The sequence below is a fragment of the Rosa chinensis genome, chromosome 1 (assembly GCF_002994745.2).
Source record: "Rosa chinensis cultivar Old Blush chromosome 1, RchiOBHm-V2, whole genome shotgun sequence".
Lineage (NCBI taxonomy): Eukaryota > Viridiplantae > Streptophyta > Magnoliopsida > Rosales > Rosaceae > Rosa > Rosa chinensis.
The window spans coordinates 59168148-59190408 of NC_037088.1; the positions used below are offsets into that span (position 1 = coordinate 59168148).

At 38.4% G+C, this 22261-nt stretch overlaps 4 protein-coding genes and 1 non-coding gene across 5 annotated transcripts; 4 read left to right on the forward strand and 1 right to left on the reverse strand.

Moving 5' to 3' along the window:
- The first annotated feature begins 1073 nt into the window (after positions 1–1073).
- LOC112182904 (sedoheptulose-1,7-bisphosphatase, chloroplastic) lies at positions 1074–3439 on the forward strand. The gene is made up of 8 exons (XM_024321462.2): positions 1074–1312; positions 1447–1566; positions 1674–1859; positions 2075–2156; positions 2288–2509; positions 2640–2740; positions 2823–2894; positions 2976–3439. Exons 1-8 carry the CDS (start codon positions 1199–1201, stop codon positions 3255–3257), a joined length of 1179 nt encoding a protein of 392 aa, XP_024177230.1. The 5' UTR covers positions 1074–1198; the 3' UTR covers positions 3258–3439.
- Positions 3440–3563: 124 nt separating this feature from the next.
- On the forward strand, positions 3564–4397 carry LOC112182907. Its single transcript, XM_024321470.2, has 2 exons — positions 3564–3699; positions 3789–4397. Exons 1-2 carry the CDS (start codon positions 3697–3699, stop codon positions 4272–4274), a joined length of 489 nt encoding a protein of 162 aa, XP_024177238.1. The 5' UTR covers positions 3564–3696; the 3' UTR covers positions 4275–4397.
- A 372-nt stretch (positions 4398–4769) lies between these two features.
- LOC112182902 (laccase-22) lies at positions 4770–7647 on the forward strand. Its single transcript, XM_024321459.2, has 6 exons — positions 4770–5030; positions 5112–5263; positions 5348–5592; positions 5693–5821; positions 5998–6915; positions 7133–7647. Exons 1-6 carry the CDS (start codon positions 4935–4937, stop codon positions 7261–7263), a joined length of 1671 nt encoding a protein of 556 aa, XP_024177227.1. The 5' UTR covers positions 4770–4934; the 3' UTR covers positions 7264–7647.
- TRNAR-CCU lies at positions 7391–7463 on the reverse strand. Its single transcript has one exon. It is a non-coding gene; the product is annotated as a tRNA-Arg (tRNA).
- A 10865-nt stretch (positions 7648–18512) lies between the features above and the next one.
- On the forward strand, positions 18513–20947 carry LOC112182908 (transcription factor DIVARICATA). The gene is made up of 2 exons (XM_024321471.2): positions 18513–19588; positions 20209–20947. Exons 1-2 carry the CDS (start codon positions 19194–19196, stop codon positions 20723–20725), a joined length of 912 nt encoding a protein of 303 aa, XP_024177239.1. The 5' UTR covers positions 18513–19193; the 3' UTR covers positions 20726–20947.
- Positions 20948–22261: the final 1314 nt, after the last annotated feature.

Below are 22261 nucleotides of genomic sequence, written 5' to 3' on the forward strand. Positions count from 1 at the left end.
ATGTTTTACTATATAGACTGAACCCTTTACCATACTAAGGCAGCAGTGATTCAGCCCTGTAAGTAGCCGTTTAGACAGGAAGTCGTTAGGTGAAATTGTGGCATGTTGAAGGCTAGTCCTTAGGCTGATACTGTGTTTAGTCTAGAACATTACAATATGAAGCTGATACTGTGTAGGAGCTGATACTGTGTAAAAATATAAAGAAGGTAAAAGGAGAATAGTGTCTGTCCTTAATTGTATAGTGGAAAAGGTTGTGGACTTAGTTGTCAAAAAATCTGTTGTCTGGTAGTGCTTTGTAGTTAACCCTTGTTTTATTTCATGTTTAACTTTTAGTCTTTTAGTGACCATATTTTCATCAGCAAAAAATCAATATTTAATGTGTATACCCTCAATTTTTACAAAATATAAGATGAATTCCTTTTTCTGTTTTTGCACAATACTCATCCAATATTTTGCAATAAAATTTGAGATTGGTAAATTTTTTGTCAAGCATGTGTACAGTAATCAATAACCATTTAGACTCCCAATATCATTCATTATGTTCAAAGTCGGTACTTTAAAATTAAATATCTCTTCTACCTAAAACTTTGTAGCATTATATATTTTCTTAACTTCGAAACAAATAAATGAATACACTATGAAGCACAAACTTCTCTTTGTCAATGCAGCTCGTCCCTTGATTTTCTTCTTCTTCTTTTTTTCCTCTATCTTTTTTAGTGTTTCGACTATGTATAATAAATTTTTTCCAATAGCAGTGAGATAAAAGGGTTTCTAACTTAAAATTAGTGTTCGCAAAATTATATTCTCAGATCCCCCTACATGAACAAAGTGCTTGCAAGTGATGACATACAAAATGGCAAAACGTAAGCAGAACAGAGGCCGTTGGGCACAAACTTACGAAGAGCTTGGACTCTACCATTGTCTCTTTCTTCACACAGAGCAACTAGAGCAGAGCCACATATTGGCTACCCATGCCTAATCCACCTCCATGAAAAAGAACCCTGATTGTCAGCATATATACTCAGCAGCCTCCACGTGTCGAAACTCCATTAACTGCTTATCCACTAGTATCCCACCCGAAGAAGCGACTGCTAGCTCAAACATTGCACAAGCTAAGCTAGCAACTTGTTAATCATCAGAACCAAGCAAACCTTGAAGGAAGTAGCTAGCTCTTTCTTTATTTTAAGCTTCCTAAACCATGGAGGCAACTATAGCCTGCTGTTCAGCTAGGGCATTCCTGCCCGGTGTTTCGACTCAGCATTCGACTGCACTGGCTGCTCCACCGGCCATCTCTCCATCTCTCAGCTCCAAGGTTTGTGTGTCAAAGTTATAGTTACCGATACAAGTTCATGCATTTTGGAGGTCGACCACATAGTTTTAGTAAGAAAATATGTGACCTTCTGTATCTGTCTCTCTATACTAAAGGAGCTTTCCTAATTGTGGCAGAGCCTAAAATCAACGTCCCTGTTTGGGGAATCACTAAGACAAGCACCAAGATCGTCATTTAAGGTTTCAAAGGCAAAACAGTCTTCTTCCGTCACCAAATGTGCAATTGGTGATAGCTTGGTGAGTTAGAATTTGAAACAGAAAAATTTGTCTGAGATATGCTGATTGATTTGAGGTGTAAACTTGACTTATATATGCTGATAAGTACTAGTTGGTTGCGAGTGTAGGAGGAGTTCCTTACAAAGGCAACCCCCGATAAGGGGCTGATCAGGTTGATGATGTGTATGGGAGAAGCACTGAGGACTATTTCCTTCAAGGTGAGAACAGCTTCATGTGGAGGAACAGCCTGTGTTAACTCTTTCGGGGATGAGCAGCTTGCGGTGGATATGCTCGCCGACAAGCTTTTGTTTGAGGTAAGATCATAAACCAACGGTAAGTTTCGATCCTGCTCGTGGCAGGATCATGAAATTTGCACACTTTTAAGTGAAACTCATTAGTACCGTAGTGCCACGCATTAGTACTTTTAGTGTAACTCATTAGTACTTGAAAGCATTAGTACATTTTGATATCAGAAACTTAGTTTAAAGATCAGAAATGAAATTAATATCTACTCCTATTTGATGCTTAGGCCTTAACTTACTCACATGTCTGCAAATACGCTTGCTCGGAAGAGGTTCCAGAACTCCAAGACATGGGAGGCCCAGTTGAAGGTATGCAAATCCTGGCATCACTCAATTATTGATCACAATTTTATGGTTAATTTCCCTCTGGTCATTAATTTCTCTTTTCTTATGAATGATGATCTTTTGGCACATAAATACGAGCTTTTGTAACATGATAGGTGGATTCAGTGTTGCTTTTGATCCACTGGACGGCTCCAGCATCGTTGACACCAACTTCACTGTGGGCACCATCTTTGGGGTGTGGCCAGGAGATAAGTTGACTGGTGTAACAGGGGCGGACCAAGTTGCTGCAGCCATGGGCATTTATGGTCCTAGAACTACTTATGTCCTTGCCATTAAAGGCTTCCCCGGAACACATGAATTCCTTCTTCTCGATGAAGGTGAGAACATTCTAAAATTATTATCAAATTTTCTTTATGCGAGTATTTGATGACTAACCCCAGTGTTCTTCATAAGTCATTGTAAAAGTTGTTGAAATTTAAATCAATATCCTACTTCTGTCTTGGTCAGGAAAGTGGCAACATGTCAAAGAGACAACAGAGATATCTGAAGGGAAAATGTTCTCTCCTGGAAATTTGAGGGCCACATTTGACAATCCAGACTATGACAAGGTTTATATTTCTCTACCTTGATGTACTTATCAGTAAACTGACCATCAAACGGATCCATTTATAACTTTTTCTGTTTTAACAGTTGATCAACTACTATGTCAAAGAGAAATACACATTGAGATACACTGGAGGAATGGTGCCAGATGTCAACCAGGTATCTTAACAACTCTTTCTTAATCAGTTTCTTTTAGCACTTTCAGAAAGATAAAACAATTTATGATTTCTTTGTGTGCAGATAATTGTAAAGGAGAAAGGAGTTTTCACCAATGTGACATCTCCAAGTACCAAAGCCAAGCTCAGGCTGTTGTTTGAGGTAGCTCCATTGGGGTTATTGGTTGAGAATGCTGGAGGTTTTAGTAGTGATGGTCATCAGTCTGTGCTAGACAAGGTCATCGTTAATCTAGACGACAGAACTCAAGTTGCTTATGGATCCAAGAATGAGATTATCCGGTTTGAAGAAACTCTATATGGATCATCAAGGCTCAAGGGAGGAGTACCTGTTGGAGCTGCTGCTTAAGCTATTTCATTTGTTTTTCATGCCTTTCTTTCTCTTTTTGTTTCTCTGAGGGAAATGAACAATCAGAGCTATTCATACAGAAGTTTGTAATGGTGTATAAATGCTCAAAGATGGTGGATAATAATTACAAGGCTAAAAATCTGTGGATTGATCAATCAAGTTGATTATAATGTTTAACCAAAGAAGTTGATTTTAATGGTTCGAAGTACTGTCTATTTTCTTAATATATTGAATGGCAAGAATAAAGTAATCAGTTAATAGGTTGATTCCAAATTTGTAAATCCCCAAGTAAAAGCCTTGGAGTATCAGCTCCAACCCCTTTGTCTTTTTCTTATAAAAACTAGAAGCCAAACCATATTAGGAACCTTTTGATAAGCCTAGTGCTCTGCATTCATTTTGAGGATAGAACAATAGAAGTGATCAGGACTCGGATAAAACCATGGTATGAATTCCACTTATTCTCTTTTTCTTATTGGTAAATGATAAAGCAATAATGTGATTTCCATTCTCCAAAATTCTCATTTTCTTCAGGCATCAGAGGCCAGAAGTGAGAAATGGCGCGGATCAGTTGGAGGAATTGTTGAAGCTCCCATAGAAAAAGTCTGGTGCATGGTGTCACAAACCAAAAGACTAGCAGAATGGATGCCAATGGTTGAGCGCTGCACTGATTTAGCCGGAGAGGAAGGTGTTCCTGGTTATGTTCGACTAGTCTCGGGATTCATGTTCCCCCAAGAAGATGGAGGAAGGTCATGGATCAAAGAGAAGCTGGTGTCCATAAATTCTTCACAACATATATATGTTTACAAATTGGAGGCAAGCAATGTAGGCTTAGATGGGTCTGTCAATTCAGTCAAGCTTGTAGATTATGGAAATGATTCGACACTAGTTGATTGGTCATATGAGCTAAACCCCTTACAAGGTATATGTGAGGATAGCATTATAGACTATCTGGGATTTCTATACAAATCTTGTATTAACAGGATTGAGGGTGCTATAGAAGCATCCAGCAAGGTCTGATCGATCAGTAGCAGGGTCACAGTTTATCTAATCAAGTACCTGGTAAAGTACTAGTACTACTTTCTGTTACTCTATCTTATCTTAATGGTTATTACTATATGGAAAATTTGAGTTGTTGCTCCAAATCCCATCTGTATCATCTTTTTCTTTTTGAAGTTTTTGGATAGGACAGCAAGCTATTTCCTAGGCCTTGAAAACCATCTCTCAGCTTTTTTCTACTTTTATATACTTTTTCTAAAGGTGAGAAGTATTATTCATTCATGCAAATATGTCCAAATATATGGTAGAAGATTACCAGAATCAAACATGATCTGAACGAGCACGTACGTTAAACAAAATTCAGACAGAGATGGATAGATATCATTGTACAGTTGGGGACTGCTGGCTTTGCTTCAATTGTGTACATGGGCAGATTACTACTTCAAGCATGTAGTGTAACACTGAAGAAAGATAGCTAGTAGAATTATTAACAGTACATATGGCTCACATTTCTCATTCACCTACCTATCACATATTAAAGAATATCATTTACGCCTTCTTTATAAGATTAAGGTAGCAAGTCATAAGCATGTAATGTACTCCATATAGCTAGCTAGTACATAACTCAGAAACAACATATTAACACACAGCTCAGACTCTGGGAGCTGTCTACTGGCAAAGATGAAGTTCTCAACCCGGATTCAAGCGATTTTGTTGGTTGCTTTCCTCTATCCGGAACTAATGGTTCAGTCCTTGGTTCGACACTATAACTTCAGGGTAAGTACATTTCTCGAGGAACAACTTATTGGAAAACCAAGAACAGGTTTTATCTGAAAGTTGCTATAATATGATATGCAGGTGGTGTTGAAGAACACAACAAAGCTCTGTTCAAGTAAGGTCATACCCACAGTGAATGGGAAGTTCCCGGGACCAACTCTATATGCAAGGGAAGGTGACACCGTAATTGTTAGGGTCACCAACCATGGCAATCACAATTTGACAATCCACTGGTGAGAACTATTAGTTAGTTTGATATGCATCGTTTGTTTGTTGAATATTCTTAGAACTATTGTCTATTTTAATAATGGTACTAGGCATGGGGTGAAGCAACTTGGAACAGGTTGGGCAGATGGACCAGCATATATCACACAATGCCCAATACAGCCTGGACAAAATTTCATCTACAAGTTCACACTTACAGGACAAAGAGGCACACTTCTTTGGCATGCACATCACTTGTGGCTAAGAGCCACACTACATGGTGCCATTGTCATCTTGCCAAAGCTAGGCACTCCCTACCCTTTTCCCACACCTCAAGAGGAAAGAATCATCATATTATGTAAGTGCTCATTCGTTTCAATTTAAATCATTGCAATATATAAGGTGTGTTTGCACAATTGGGTAATTAATTTGATTTTAGTTATTCTTTTGAACTGTAGCCGAGTGGTGGAAATCAGATGTTGAAGCTGTGATTGATGAGGCTACACAATCTGGCTTCCCACCAAATGTTTCTGATGCTCACACTATCAATGGCCATCCAGGACCCGTTCCTGGTTGCTCTTCTCAGGGTACTTGGTTAGACTCTTGATTTTTCGTAATTGTTCGAATACATGTCATTTTTCCTTGTCAGACAATCTAGTTATATTATTAGACCGACACATCCTTGGCAATAGTACGTACTGTCATTCGCTTGTAAGTGAAGCAACCTGAGGAATGTAATGGTTTTGTACTCGCACATTTGCAGGCTTCACTTTACATGTTGAAAGTGGCAAGACTTATTTGCTACGCATCATAAACGCAGCGCTGAATGATGACTTGTTCTTCAAGATTGCTGGGCACAACCTAACAGTTGTTGAAGTCGATGCTTCCTACACGAAACCATTCCAAACCGACACGATATATATCAGTCCAGGCCAAACCACAACAGCACTTTTAGAAGCAAACAAAGATATTGGCAAATACTTAATATCAGTCTCTCCTTTCATGGATATCCCAATTGGCATTGACAACTTCACCTCAATAGCTACATTGCGCTACAAATACACCCCTCCAAATCCCACAACCTTCTTGACCAGCATCCCTCCTCAAAACGCAACCCCATTAACACACACATTTATCGACTCCCTTCGAAGCCTCAATTCGAAACAATACCCAGCTAATGTCCCATTAACCATAGACCATTCTCTCTTTTTCACCGTAGGAGTTGGTATTAATCCATGTGACACATGTGTTAATGGTAGCAAGCTAGTGGCTTCTGTTAATAATGTTAGCTTTGTGATGCCAACTATAGCTCTTCTTCAAGCTTATTACTACAGGATAAAGGGAGTCTACACACTTGATTTTCCAGCAAACCCACCAAACTCTTTTAATTACACTGGTACTCCTCCAGTTAACGTCCAGACCACAAATGGTACAAGGCTGTATAGGTTGGGGTACAATTCGACGGTTCAGATTGTGTTACAAGACACTGCTATCATACTACCAGAGAGTCATCCTACCCATCTTCATGGGTCTAATTTCTTTGTGGTTGGGACAGGATTAGGTAATTTTGATCCAGACAAGGACCCGAAAACGTTTAATCTCATCGATCCGGTGGAGAGGAACACGGTGCCAGTGCCAACTGGTGGATGGACTGCAATCAGATTCAGGGCAGATAACCCAGGTAATATATCTACAACAATTTAGTGGCTTAGTAGTGCTAAACTCATGGTCTGAATGTAGAACTTCCCTCTTGCCTCTTTTTTACTAGATGAATTAGTTATTAATTCAAAGTACTAACGATTTTGATTGATTAAGTATATTATTAATTTAAAGTGATTACTATTTTAATTGATTGAGTGTAATTGATTAGAAATTTACTGGCTTTTTGGTGTGTCCAGGAATTTGGTTTATGCATTGTCATATAGAATTGCACACAACATGGGGGCTCAAGATGGCATTTTTGGTTGACAATGGGGAAGGCCCAAATGAGTGTCTGCAACCACCTCCTTCTGATCTTCCAACTTGCTAGGGATGCTTGAGGTTAGACAATCATACAAGTGACCAGAAGAGAAAGGAAAGAAGCACCAAAAGAAATAAAGTCAAGGTTTAGAAAGTGATTTGAGTTGAAAAGATAAAACAAAAAAAATTAAACAATACGCGCCAGATAGGGGTCGAACCTATGACCTTCTGCTTAGGAAACAGACGCTCTATCCACTGAGCTACAGGCGCTTGTTGGTAATCTATCTTGTCTCATATATACTTATTGTATTTCTGAGTCATGTGTATATTCAAATTCAATTCAATCCATTTTTTATGGAAGGCAATGTAAATAAGTGACAATATAAGTGAACATTTTGTCGAGAAAAATTACTATTACACAAATAATGAAGCAATACTTCTATATTTTTAAGGGGTTATGCCCGTTTGCCCACAAACTCATGGTATTTTGCCCAATCAATCCAACATCCTTGTATTTTGCCCAATTACACAACTTTTAGGTGAAAAGACTCATAAGGGTAGTCCTTCCTAAAGTAGTGCCTAGTGTATCCTATGCTGACTTTTAGGTCCAAAACTCATTTTTCTTAGAAAACCCTGTTCCAACTTCTGAGAAAAACAAAACTAGCCTTCAACATGCCCAAGTTTTTCACCTAATGGCCTTCTGCCTAACGGTTACTTTAACAGGCGGAATCACTGCTGCTTGTTTCTATCCTAAGCTGTGGCAATTTTTTCTAAAAATCAGAGATTCTGAACTTAAAGCAAGTATAAGATATTGGCTGAACACGATGAAGATAACAGAAACACATAACAGAACTTTTTAACTTAAAACATGATGAAGTGGGTGAACACACTGAAATTATTTATATAAACATAATTACAAGCTATAAATTCAGAGCCTCATTCTCAGGTAAACAGCTAAAAGCTGTTTAGCTATCCATAAGAATGATTACAGTACTTACTTGAAATCAAAGCACACTTCTTCACACGGACAGGAAAGAAAATCACACTGCTAATATGACTAATATGAACTGATGCTTTCTATTTTCGAATGCCTTCTAAGGGAAGCTAAAGCTCCTTATATAGGGAGCGGGACTCAAAACAAAACAACAAAATGTACAGTACGACTCCGTGATTTCCTGCTTTCCTTAGTGCTCCTGCTGGTGGAGGTCGGCCGGGGAAAAGCAGATTCCTTTGGGTGAAATGTTTTTCACCTGCTTTTTGAAAAGCAAAAGTTGCTTTTGGGAAAAGTCCAAAAGAACTTTCGGTGTTTTCTACACCTGCTGCTTCACATGTTCTCGTCGGTTTCTGAATTGTGACCAAGGACAAACGAGTCGTTATCTGCCTGGGCCATCCTTACTGTTGTTGCATTATCTTCGACATCTGTATCAACATACATTTTGTAGTGGTTGTCTGTTTCAAGCTTTTCCACCCATCTTAAGCATGCCAGTGTCGAGTCTATCTCCCTTCTGGTAAGAGATAAGAATAAGTCACTGCTGACTACGTCAGGATGATCGTAGGCAGTGATAATGATTTTTTCTCCTGCTGCCAGGAAGGTATTGTGGACATCTTCAGAGATGATCTTTTTGATATATTCTAGAGTCATGGCCTTCATCCATGGGATACTTGAGTTTGGCTGGCCATTGTACCCTACACAGGCTGGTTGAAGATATTTCCTTTGAATGATTCTTACATAATGATAAGGAGGAATATATTCAACTTCACCGTTTGCCTTTTGGATCCATTCTGGAGGGGTGGATCTGAACTTCAGTCGAAGCATACAGTCATTCTTTCTTACATTTTTGACTGTGTTGACAATGACAGGCGGCAAACCTCTTAGATCATCATTTGTTTTAGTCCACAGATTATGGACAAAACCATTCTTAACAAGCCAGAGCTTGTGTTCTTGAGGATGTTCACTCTGAACATTAACCAGGTATCTTCCAACATAAGGACCTGAGACAATAAAGAGAGTTGGAGGAACCAGGTTTTCTGGATTATGTCTTCCTATCAGACTATGGAATTCATGCCAGTCTGATTCATTAAGTGCCATGATAGGAATCCTAGCACTTTCTGGACTTTCTAGGAAGAGAATTTTTTCTTTCTTTACAGCACTCTGCTGTATATGACTTTCTTCAGATTGTGGTCTGGCATTCTCATATAGTTCTTCAGCTAGTGCAAAGAGTGCCGGGAACATTAGACCACTGCTTCTTTCTTGAAAGGCAAATAAGAGATTATCCAAGATTGCCTTCTGGTGATAAGCTAGTCTCCTGCCAGTTCTGAACACAGGAGTATCAAAAGTTCTTAATTCATAATTAAAAACATTTATAACTCCATTTGGAGTTGGTCTGCTTTTTGGCAAAGCAGCAGCCATCAACGGTCTTGATGAGCCTTTACCGTCTGCCGTTTGAGACGGGCTAGCCAATCCTTTACCCTGGGATTGATCAGTTGTGGCCAAGCCTTTTGGACTTAGCAGAAACCTTTTAAGAACTTTTTCTTTGGTTTCCATAGGATCTTCTTGAGGTTCATGTTCTTTCCCAGTTCTTCTGTTTCTGGGATTACGACCTTCGTCGTCTTCTCTCTGGCTGAACATTGCCAGTTCTCTGGTCAAGGCGTCTGGAAGATAATTCTTTTTTCCTGCAATTAATTCAACATTATAATCATATTGGTTAAGAAATAATTGCCAGTTTGCTAATCTTCCTCTATCAGCAGCTTTATCAAGTTTGAAATTTTTGAAATTTTTTACTCTGGCCCAATCTGTGCGGACAGTAAAGGGTTTTCCAAGAAAAGCTGGAGAATTTAAAATCGTTTTCTTGACAGCTAAAATTTCTTTTTCCCCTGTGGGATAATTCAGTTCTGCAGGGCTGAATTTGCCGCTACAAAATTTGCAAATCTTTTCGATGTTAGTTCCAGGCGTTTTTGCAAGGACTACACCGGACCAGTAATTATCACTCGCATCTGTTTGGAGGATAATTTCATCATTCTCTTCTGGTTGTTGAAGAGGAGGGAGGTTTTTGCAGAGATTTTTTATCTGCTTCACGATCTTTTCATCATCTTCTGTGAAGTTCCATTTTCTTTTGGAACTAGTCTTAGGAGATAACATTGCTGTTAACCCTGAGATCTTAGGGATGAAATCTCTCCCATAGTTTATGACACCAAGGAATCTCTCTAGACTCTTAGCATCAGGAATTTTGTCTGGAAACTTCCAGATCTTTTCAAGGATATGAGGTTGAAGCTTTATGACTCCATTTTTGATGTTTATTCCTAGGAAATCAACTTCATCAAGGACAAAGAAGATTTTCTTTTCCCCTAGGATAATCCCATGCTGAATTATCAGCTTTGTTACCTCATGGAGGTGCTTCATGTGTTCTTCTCGGTTCTTGGAGAAGACTAGGATGTCATCTATGTAGACGACGCAGAACTCCGCCACATGCTTGAAGATGTTGTCCATCTTTCTTTGGAAGATTGAGGGAGCTTGCTTTAGACCAAAAGGCATTACCAGCCATTCGTAATGACCTTGTGGTGTTCCAAATGCAGTGAGAGGGATACTCTCAGGATGCATCTTGACCTGCCAGAAACCCGATTTTGCATCGAATTTTGAAAAGACTTTGGCTCCTCTGAGCTGGTTGATCAGTACTCGTACCTGAGCGATTTGATAACCGTCTTTGACAGTCTTTTTGTTGACATCTCGATAGTCAATCACCATTCTAGCTTTGCCTCGTAGGTTCTCTGCATGATTTCTTACATAGAATGCTGGAGCATGATGAGGGCTAGTGGAAGGTTGAATTAATCTCTTTTTCAGGAGATCTTCGATATCACTTCTGAATTCTTTCTGATCTTCCTCTTTGTACTGAGGAATGGCTTTAACATGGCAGATAGCGTTCATGTCATGCAATCTTAATTCACAGACCACTGGGTCTTTTTCCCAAAACTTCTGAGGGTTTGTATCTACATTCTGCTCTAGTAGTTTCTTGATTTTGTCAAGAGTGGGAATTTGTCGAGACTCAAGCTTGTTTTGGAAGTGCTTGAGGTTGTGCTCATGGATGAAACTAGCTTCTTCGTCTTCACTAGCTTCTTCTTCTTCTTCTGAGGATTCTTCAACAAGCAGTTCTTCTTGTTGTTTGATTTGGAGTATGGGTTCAAATTTTGGTTTGTAGGGGGTAAGATCACCACTATTCTGTTGCGATCTCTGATAGTGAGTAGTAAAACCGGGACCTACCACACTAAATGCATGTGTGAGTCGGTCTGCCCAGAATACCCGTTCTCCTTTCCTGAAGCCGATCGCTTCTTCATCCTGAATGAATCGTTGTTGGAGAATAAAGTCATTTCCCAACAAGAAATCAGAGCCTTGGCCTTCAGATTGCCAAACATTCTGGATGATAAATGTTCCGCCACCAATGGTGATATGAACATTTTTTGCTACTTTTTTCATGGTGAGATGGCTCCCATCAAATGTAACACCAGTAGCTGACTTTTTCTTATCTTCTTTCCAGAGTTCATCTGGAATTGCAAATCTCTTTGCCACAGTAAATCCTGATCCATTATCTACAAAAGCATGTAGATGATATTTCCTGTGATCAGGGAACTTGAGTCCAATCTCTATGTAGTTGCTGTATCTACTTGTAGAGACGACTTTTGATTGTTGAGGCTCGTTTTTCCGAGCTTGTTCCTTGGGAATGAATGGTTTGCATTCTTCTGGAACATCTTCCTGAGTGGGTGATTTATCAATTCTATCATCCCAGTTTGTAGGAGTTATCTCTTTGATCTCTAGATCATTGAACCATGATGGAGGGTCGTACCTAACTTTGTAATCAAACTTGCCAGATGGTTGGCCAAGTAGATCCCATGTGTTAGTAACCTTCTCTTGTCGTTCTAAGAGATGAACAGTTTCTGGTGGTTTCACCAGCTCTACATTTTCTGGTGTTTCAACCAGTTCAATATCTTCATCGATGTTTTCTCCACCGATGATTTGTTCCTTTCTTTCTGAGGAAGAGGGAGGAGAAGAAGATTCCATAATTTTTTGGAACAGAGTTTCTGCCTCCTTTTCTTCTTCTTTCTCTTTTTGTTCAGAGAAATATTCTTCATATTCTTGTTCAACCAATTGGCTGACAAGGCCATTCTTGGTTTTTCTTCGAGCTTCAGCTATGAAGCATTCTTTGTGATAAGTCTTCTTAGACTCTTCACAAAACATAGGGAGACCATTCTTTTCGTGACAAAAACAGTAGTCACAAACGAATGTACCAGGGTTCACCTGATAGGAAGACATAAAAGATTCTGTCTTGCTTTCTTCCCAATTCTTGATTTTTAAAACATTCATTTGTCTGGATTCGAAGTACTCAACTTCAGAATCTATCTCAGACTCATCTGATGAAGTTTCTTCTTCAGACCAGGCAGAATAAACTGATTCGTCGTCTTCATCATCAGAATAAGCTATTTCGTAGCCTTTCAGGTTTGCTACTTCTACTATTTGCTCATATTCTTCAAAGAGAGCTTTAGTAGATCTTTTACCCTTTTCCGGGCATTCATTGGCATAGTGCCCTTCAGCTTTACATAACCAACATCTGCAAGCTTTCTTGCTAGGTTGTTTATGCTGATGAGTATTCTTCTTTTTCTTGAAGAATTTCTTTTTAGGATCTTCATCCTTCTGTTTCTTGTAATTGGAACTTCTCTTGAATTTCCAATTCTTCTTTTGATTACTCTTTTTGAATTTTTTAGAGTAATATTTTTCTTTTCTTTTTCTGTGGAACTTGGATTCATGACATCCCCAGTTGGTGGGCATATCCAGTATTCCGTAACAGAAATTTTCAACTCCTCTGAGTTGCTTCTTAGCCATCTTAGCTCTAAGATTGGCTTTGCATTGATCTTTTAGTAATTGCCGGATTCTGTCAGCAATTCCTCCAACTGAAAATCTTTCAATTGGCTTTTCAGCTATGCTTTCTCTCACAGCTGTTCTCCATGGTTCAGGGAGTTTTCTGTGCAACAGATTAACTAGATCAGTATTCTCTAGTTCACCGATTGTACAATAGTATTCCTGAAACTCATTCAGGTATTCTTCAAAATATCTCATGTCACAGATTTTGAGAGCATAGATATTCGATTTTGCCGTTTCTTTGGCTTTTTCACTCAAATTTGAGAGATCTCCACAGAACTGATCGTACAGGGGTACTGCAAAATCATACGGAGACTTTGAAGTTTTAATTTCTTCCAGCCACTCTTTTCCTCTGGCTGTTTCCTTGAAAGAGAAGTAATACTTTTTTGCTACCCCGGTGAGAGTAGTTTCAAAGTACATCTGAAGATCAGGAGCTTCAAATTTTCCAAGGGTAAGAGCAGAGGCCATCATTAGGCTGTCTACCCATTGGTCAAGAGTTTTTCTCTTGTCAAGAGCTTTATCCAGATCTAGCCAAATTCCATAGTTGGAAATTGGTACTCTGGGTATCTTGTCCTCTGGGACAAATCTTTGAGAATTTCTTTCTCCATTTCTGCCCGTAGGGGCCTTCTGTATAGGAAGTTTGACTTTTCCTTTCTCTCGAACTATGGAAGTTTTGGAGCTTTCTCCTTCTTCCATTTCAATATCTTGATATGGAAAGACTTTTCTTGTCTTTCTGATTTTGAATTCTTTCATTTCTTCGATTAGTTTTTCTAATCGTTTAGGATTTTCACAATTCTCAGCTTCTTCATAAAGATCATAGAGCCTCTCAGCTCTAAGCATATGGACTGGTCTGTTTAGATCAGCTTCCAGATCTTCTTCTGATATTGGTTCTTCAATAGTGGGTTTTGTACCACTGACACTAGCTTCTCTAGTGCTGTAGCTTCTTCTCAGAAGACTGCTGTTTATCCTGAGGTTCTCAGGACAGACATCACTTTTTCTGTGATTGTCGAAGTTGAGGCTGATTTCTCCTGTTCTTCTACTCTCATAGATTTTTGCTTTTGCTCTTTCCGGTTGCTTTTTTGGACCGGATAATTTCCATTCAGGGGGAAATGTTACTTCATTCCAAGTAACTTTGTGGATCTGCTGTGAATGGTTCTTCTGATTGGTGAGGAATCCAGTAGTAAGACCTGGGATATTTGTAATCTTCGTCTTAGGGGCTACTGTGGTACTCATCAATTTATAGTATATTCTATATACTATTGCAAGTTCTTGCATATCTTCTTTCATGGATATGCCATCTGTCTTGACTCTTAGTCTGAGGCAGTGAGCTGCATCTTTCAAGCTGGTGGTGAAGTTGGGGAAGCAGTTGAAATATGCTACTTGGTCGCACAAGGATGCTTCGAGTGTTCCTAACAGACTAGCTTGGAAGTCTGTTAACCTGTTGTCCTGTAGAACACATAGGACTGAACAGTTTATACCTTCACGAGCAAGCAAGTTTATGCCTACTTGGACTGCTCCAATATGCATAAATTGATATTTTTTTGCTTGTGCTCTGGCAACTTCTGCTGGGGTGATCAATAGAAGATCAGTCTCTCCACCTGCTGTTGCTGGTGTTGTAATTTCCAATAATTTGAAATAATGGCTGTCCATTAAATCAAATTTTCCTCTTTTGTAGATTTGTTTAAAATCTAACTTCGGGATTGAGGAAATTTTTACTTCTTGTTCAATCTCATTGAACTCAAATTCTTCAGCATTTAGGAGTTGTACTCCTTTCTTTTTTCCAAAGATGCTTAACATCTTCATTTCTCTTTTTTCCGAGTTTTCATATCGGATACTAGTAGAACTAGTTGAAGGATCTAGAAAAATCATGTTTGGAACAGGATTCTTGTCTGGCCTTTCTAATGGTTTGAATCCATTAGCTTTCTTTTTTACTGTAGGCACTTTCTTGTCCTTCAGTATATTTTTCATGGAATCCAGCGTTTTTTGCTGTTCATTGATTTTTCTACTGACGACTGTCAGCTTTTCTTCTTCCGTTTTTGGAAGTTCCTTGATATAATCCAGTTTGTTTTCCAATCTTTCCAATTGGTGGATTATAGTAGGAAATTTTTCTAGATGATCTTGGCATCTAGATAATTCTAGTAACAGCTTCTGATATTTCTCATCAGAAGTTTTTAGTAGAGAATTTATTTTCTCTAATAACAATTCTGACATTGTCCCCATTAAGGAGGGGTTCTCCTTTGAGCTATTTTACAAGCTCTGATACCAGTGGATGCGGATCTAACCAATGCTCAAATAATCAAGTGGTTTCTGCTCTATCTCTAGAACATATAAAAGATTGTCAATATCTTCTTCTAATTTATAGATCCTAGTTTGGAGTCTATAAATGATATCCCAATAGTTGGGAGTTTCTTTGTTAAGACTATCTCTATAGTCTTTCAGCTTTCTCAATTTTTCTCTTTCTTTTTTCAACTCTTTACTAGTATTTTTACAGATTGCCACCAATTCAAGTCTATCAACGATCGAAATAATGAATAGTAAATTTTACTGTTTACCGTCGAATGGAGGATACAATTTTGCTGCAATTATATTTAGACAAATAAATTCAAGATGGGCCCACCACGTTTCATCAAAAATAAAAGAAAACAAAAGAATAGTAAAAGCTTAGAGAAAGGGGTATTAATGGGATAAACATTAAGTGAAAGGAATAGTTGGGAGAAAAAGAGAAAACTTTTGTGTGAGTGGGGTTGAAAATAAGTTGGTGGAGTGTATGGGGTTGTATTTGGTATTCTATGGGTAAGTGGTCATTATCCCTATTTTTAATGCAATGTTTAAAGCTAAATTTTGACTTTAATGTTGTCTCATGTTATTCTTGGTAAAACATATGGTTAAAATTGGTCAACATTTTGGAAAAACTAGATCACATAAATTTGTATAAAAACATTGAGAAACTACTTGGTTAGACAATACTTGCGTCAATGAGGCATTGATTTCATTGTGTCATCACGATAAAACAAGAATAGTGTATAAAGTCTCATAACACTTCAAGAATACAGATGATTGAGTTTTTGGGGGTGAGTGGGGATCATTTGGAGGGTGACATTGCAGGGATCCCTCCTATAATGGGTTTGGTGAAAATTAATACAAATGGCTCTTGGAGGAGTGCCTCAGGTTAGGCTGGCTATGGTGGTGTGTTTTGGGATTTCAAGGGTACAATTCTTGGTGGCTTTTGTTCTAATCTTGACATTCCAAGTTCAGTGGTAGCTGAGGTAATGACGGTTATTAAAGCAATTGAGCTAGCTTGGATTCGAGATTGGAAACATGTGTGGTTGGAGGTTGACTCAACTCTAGTTCTTCATTTTCTTAAATCACCCAATTTGGTGCCTTGGAAAATTCAAGTGGAATGGGGTAATTGCTTACACCGCATCTCTCAAATGCAATTCCGGTGCTCTCATATATTTCGGGAAGGGAATCAAGTTGCAGATGCTCTTGCAAACTTTGGTCTCACTTCAGATATTATGGTTTGGTGGGACTCGCCCCCGGATTTTGTTGCTTCTTTTTGCAATAGAGATTTTATGGGGTTTCCTAATTTTCGCTTTCGGTAGTTTTTTGCTTGGTTGTTTGATCAGATGTCTTTCAACTATCTTACTGGAGGGGTTAGGTTCATGTCCGCCCTCCTCTATCTAGTTAGTCTTTTTCTTTCTTTCTTCTTTTATTAATAAATTTGGGGGGAATTTTCCTCTCTCATTCAAAAAATATAAATAAATAAATATCTAGAGATAATGTTCGATTTACGATTACTTCAAGCTATAAATGTACCATACCACCTTCAATGAAACTAAATTCCTCTTTCTTATCTTTGTTGCTTTCACAATCATTTTCTCTAACCTGAGCGAAAACCTTCTCTTACACACTCAAATACTTGAGAAGATAGAATAGGACGATCTACATCCAACACATTTTAGTATGAAATTAAGTATTACCAAATCTACGAAACAACTATATGTATTTATATATTTGTAAGTTTTTTTTTTTTACAAGAAGCTCATAAATTAATGTGGGCCTAGTTCATTGACCAAAGAATAGTACAAACTAGAGTACTCTACTCAGACATTGATAGGTCAATTTAGTATATGCTAACAAAATCTACTCGCCCGTAGGCAATCTATTTTATCAAACTCTAGACGTTGAACACGCCATTATGGTACGCTAAAGCCAGATACTTCTATAAAGGCTTTTAGAGAAGCTTCTACTAGCATAGACAAACAATCTAACAAAAACAATTAGGCTAAAAACCTGAAGGCCCAAACCCTAAGACCAAGCCCAAAAGCCGAGTCCCAAGCCCAGGCAAAATCCGAGCTGGCAGAAGAATGAAGACCCTGCATCTCCTGTCGATCCATCGCCGCCACTGTCTCCAAGCTTTCCAGCGGCCGACCTTTCTAGCACCTCATATAGGCCGGAATAAAAGAGCAATTCCACAGCCTCCCTTCTACAATACGACCGGTAGAGAATATCACCTATTACACCAAACCACTGCGCCTCCAAAAAGCCGCAATACCACCAGATCAGCTTGCCTTGGTTCCACTGCCTACACAGATCCCGGAGCCGATTGCAAACATCATTTGATGATCACACAAACCTTCTACCTCACAACATGTGAGCGACACCACTCAACCCACAAACAGCGATCCCCGAGAGAGAGATCTCCTTACAACTCTATAAGATCCACTCGACCTAATTGAGACTCGCTCCTCCAACAAGACACCTAATGTCCGATGTCCTGAACACAACATACAAAGAGGTGCTGTTGTTGGACTCGAAACTTAGCGTTTAGGTTTCGGCTCTATATATTTGCAAGTATTGATTGTTAAACAAAAAAAAAATTACTTTAAATTTTTATATTCTTAATATACCTTTGAGATACGTTTGTCCTTCTTAATTTGTAGTATTGTCACCATACCCCCGATCTCTTTTTATGAACATACAGTTAATATTTACAAATATTGCTCTCACATGGAATTATATGCAAACAAAAAACAAATGTTATATTTTTAAATTGTTTCTTATCCACTAGCATAACAAAAGATTATCAACCGTACACATAATTAGTCTAGTGTCACAGGATTTTAAAATGAGAAAGTTTTCAGTCAGGCGGTCGAACTATCAAATTTATCCGAATAATAAGTACGGAAAATCACAAGAATAAAGAAGAATATTTTCGACACTTGGCAGGAGAAAGATTAGAATCATTAGATATTTTCCCCTCAACCTTTCTTCTTAGAATAAAATTTAAAAACTATATTTAAAAAAAAAAAAAAAAGGTAAAAAGATTTCGATTTACCTCATTTTTCTGTCTTTTGAGCAGGAGAAAATTCTCTAGAATAAGAGGGAAGCTATGACCAGTCACACTCCAACCAATCCAACTGGCCACCTGTAACTCGCCCATATTATCTCTCTCTTCCTGTGAACTCGTTCACAGCCCACCATAGATTTGTTCTCGTCTGATTCATATCTTTCATTCTCAGACCGACCTCTCGATTTTTCTACTCTATATATACACGATATATATATACATTCCCCTTTTCTCTCTTCCTTCTCTTCAAAGAAACGAAGCTCAGTAACTGTTTCCCGCTTTCCCCATCCTCGATTCTTCAGAATCTCTACCTTTTCTCAACTGGGCCTTTGCTTTTATCCCCCTCTTGCCTTCTGGGTCCTGCAAATATTTCACCCTCTTTTTCTAGTTAGTTTCCTCAAGTTTCACTTTTGCAGCTGAGAGTTGCTATAAAGACCTCTCCTTTGGGCTTATTTTTCTCTCAAAACCTCCAAAATTTCTCTGGGTTTTGCTTGGGAAGAACCAAATCAGATTCTTCTCGGATTCTCTTCGATTCCCAGAGGTGGGTCTTTTTGGGATTCTTTAGTTTATGCTATTGCGAAAAAGGAGATTCTTGATTCCCAGTAAAAGATTCTGAATTCAATGCCCTTTTAAGCCATTGCAAGACTTCAATCTCAGTGTCTTTGCTCTCTCTCTCTAGTCCTAACTTTGATATCTCAGAAAAATGAGTGTGTAAAAGCCTTGTTCCATATTGGGATTTCTGAGCATGCAAACTCTGTACCCACCTTCATATATGGCCGATACTAATTGGTTTGTCCAAGGGAGCCAGAGCTCAGATTGGACTAGAGAAGAGAACAAGCAATTTGAGAGAGCTCTGGCTATCTACGATGAGAAAACGCCGGACCGGTGGGGAATGATTGCGTTGATGATTCCGGGGAAGACGGCTGTCGATGTGTTCAAGCAGTACAAGGAGCTGGAAGATGATGTTAGTGACATAGAAGCAGGGCTGGTCGAGATTCCAGGGTACCAACAGCCGTCTTCTTTCACATTGGAGTTGGTGGATGACCGAAATTTCGATGCTAACCGAAAGAGGTCTGCAGCAACTAGAGGTTCTGATCAGGAGAGGAAGAAGGGGATTCCTTGGACAGAAGATGAGCATCTGTGAGTTTTTTTTATTTTTTATTTTTATTGAACATCTGTGAGTTATTCTGTCTTGCCTTCTTTATTTTTGTTAGTATATTTAAAATTCCTTCCAGTTGTATTAGTTAAGAGTTTTTTTTTTTTTTTGGTTTATATTTGATCTAGTAGCTAGATAAGTAGAATATGTCTTGATTAGTATGAAAAAGATGCCATGATGAACGTGAAAAGCATAATCTGACTTTATGGAGACAATTTCCCACCTGGTATAAGTATTGGAAATCAAGGCCTGATTGAATATGTAGCAACTATAAGTTATAACCATGATCATAGGTTGAATACTTATCCTCATGCTTAATTATCATTTGTCTGTTATTTGATTGGATTTGCTAATAGTTTGTCATGACTCCAAATGGGGTTTCTGCATTGGTGTTTGAGAAGTAGTTCAGAAATGACTGGTTAACTCTTAGATTTCAATCGAAGATTCGAGATCAATAATAATGTTGCAAATCTTCAACTTAGTTTTAAAGTATCCTTGGTGGATTAAACTGTTAAAAACACAATGAGTTTACAAACACGTTGGTCATTTCTGAGTATGTAGCGTTAATTTGATATGTTTTCATGGTTTATGTATTTACTTGTAGGCGGTTTCTGAAGGGACTTCTAAAATATGGGAAAGGGGATTGGAGAAATATCTCCAGGAACTTTGTTTTTTCTAAAACTCCAACTCAAGTTGCTAGCCATGCTCAGAAATACTTTATGAGGCAACACTCAGGAGGAAAAGATAAAAGGAGACCTAGCATCCATGATATAACAACTGTCAACCTCACGAGCACTACCACTACTAGTCCATCACAGAATAATAATAGGCCTCCTTTAGACCAGTCTCCACCACCAGAGCACAATAACAAATCCACTGAATCACCAAGAGTCGTACCCGACTGGAATATGCCTAATGATGGATTAGCAGGAGCTATGATCTTTGGCGCAACACATGGCGATCTTTTTGAGTCATCGTCTCCATTTGATGTTGGATCTCCAGACGATCTTAAGCTACATTGGCAAAAACTTTACGCAAGTGCCACTCATTATGCTGCTCATGCTAGATCCCCGAGTTCAATGTATCTAATGCAGACCTCAAGACATCAGATACATGGATGACGCTGATGGATTGGAGATCCAAGTAAATAATCTTTTGCATAATTTCAGTGTACCCTTTTGTTATGGTAGTGTGTGATTAGCATAATAAGGATTTGAGCTGTTGCATAATGCTTGAGCATTGCACAATGGTAAAAAACCCATTAGCCCGCAAAGTGTAATGTCACAACTGTACAATTGAAATGAATGGTAAATTTGCTCTTCCCTTTATGGTCTTCATTTTGATACGGTTTGGTTCTGCTAGCATCTGATTTTAAACAGAATCAGAATTTTGTGCAATTTGTAGTGCTTGATCATATTACACACTGGATTTGCACTTGGAATGGCTCTGGTTTGATCTCTATGGTTTACACCTAGAATGGTTCTGTGGCCACTTTGGTAAAGCAGCCATGTCATTGGATGATGTGGCCTAACAAGCTGACTCACTAGGCACTCTTTTGTGAAATCCACAGTATCTGAATCACTGAAATGCTTTAGCTTTTTCTATCAAAAACTTTCCGTCTTATTTTGCTTTACACACCCCCAATATGGCCAAATTGACCCAGTTATTGCCCCCAATAAGTAGATGCTGAGTTTGCATTCCACTCATTAAGCATCCCCCGCTTCATTCCATGGCTGGATTTATGATGATCCACGTAACAAATACTATTGCATTTTACAAATTTGAATCCAACTTGGCCTTTCCAATTGATATTTTTGCTGTTTCCTCCTATCCCATTTGTAATGGTGGCCAGACTTTTTTGCATCAGCATAGTGCCATTTCTTTTAAGTCTCTAAAAGCATCATGCTTTATTGAATCATTAAGTTTAGTTCACAACCCAAAAGTTGATTTGGCAGACTGCGTTAATGGTAATTGTTTAGTACAGCTTTGAACTTTTGCAGATGAAATCTTGACCTTGAAGACTTTCCATTTTATTCAGACTCGAACTTCTTACTCTAAGCGTCTGACTCGCACCATGTTGGACAACTATTAACCTCAGAACACAATCCACTTGAGAAATCAGTCACTATCTATATCAAGCTAACCATAATCTGATAACAGTTCAGTTTTCATTTTTTCCCAAACTTCTTACTACTACCATGATTGATAATCATTATCAGAGAGTTAGGCATTCCTAATTCCACAAATGACAAACGAAACAGACAAATAATGTCACTGTAAAATGGTCTTACTGTGTTTGTTTTCTCTCAAGTTTGTTCCACCAACCTATGTTTGAAAGCCTGAGACTGTTTGTGAAAACCACTTAGTGCTCTTGTTTTGTCACTTTGCACCTATAATTTTGTAAACCACACTTTTAAGAGAAGCATTAAAAAGTTCCAAAGCAACATCAAACATGAGCAATATGATTATCTTTTTCATTAACTTTTTCTCCTTTCCTTTTGGTAAATGACATAACCCCTCCACTTTTTATCATTTTTATTATTAAAGAGAGGTCATATCTCTCTGCAACTTGCATGAGAAAGCATTCTTGCCACTTTCTTCTAATTTTGATCAAATCTTTGAAAGGTCTACTTAAACCCTAAACTTTTTTTTTTTTT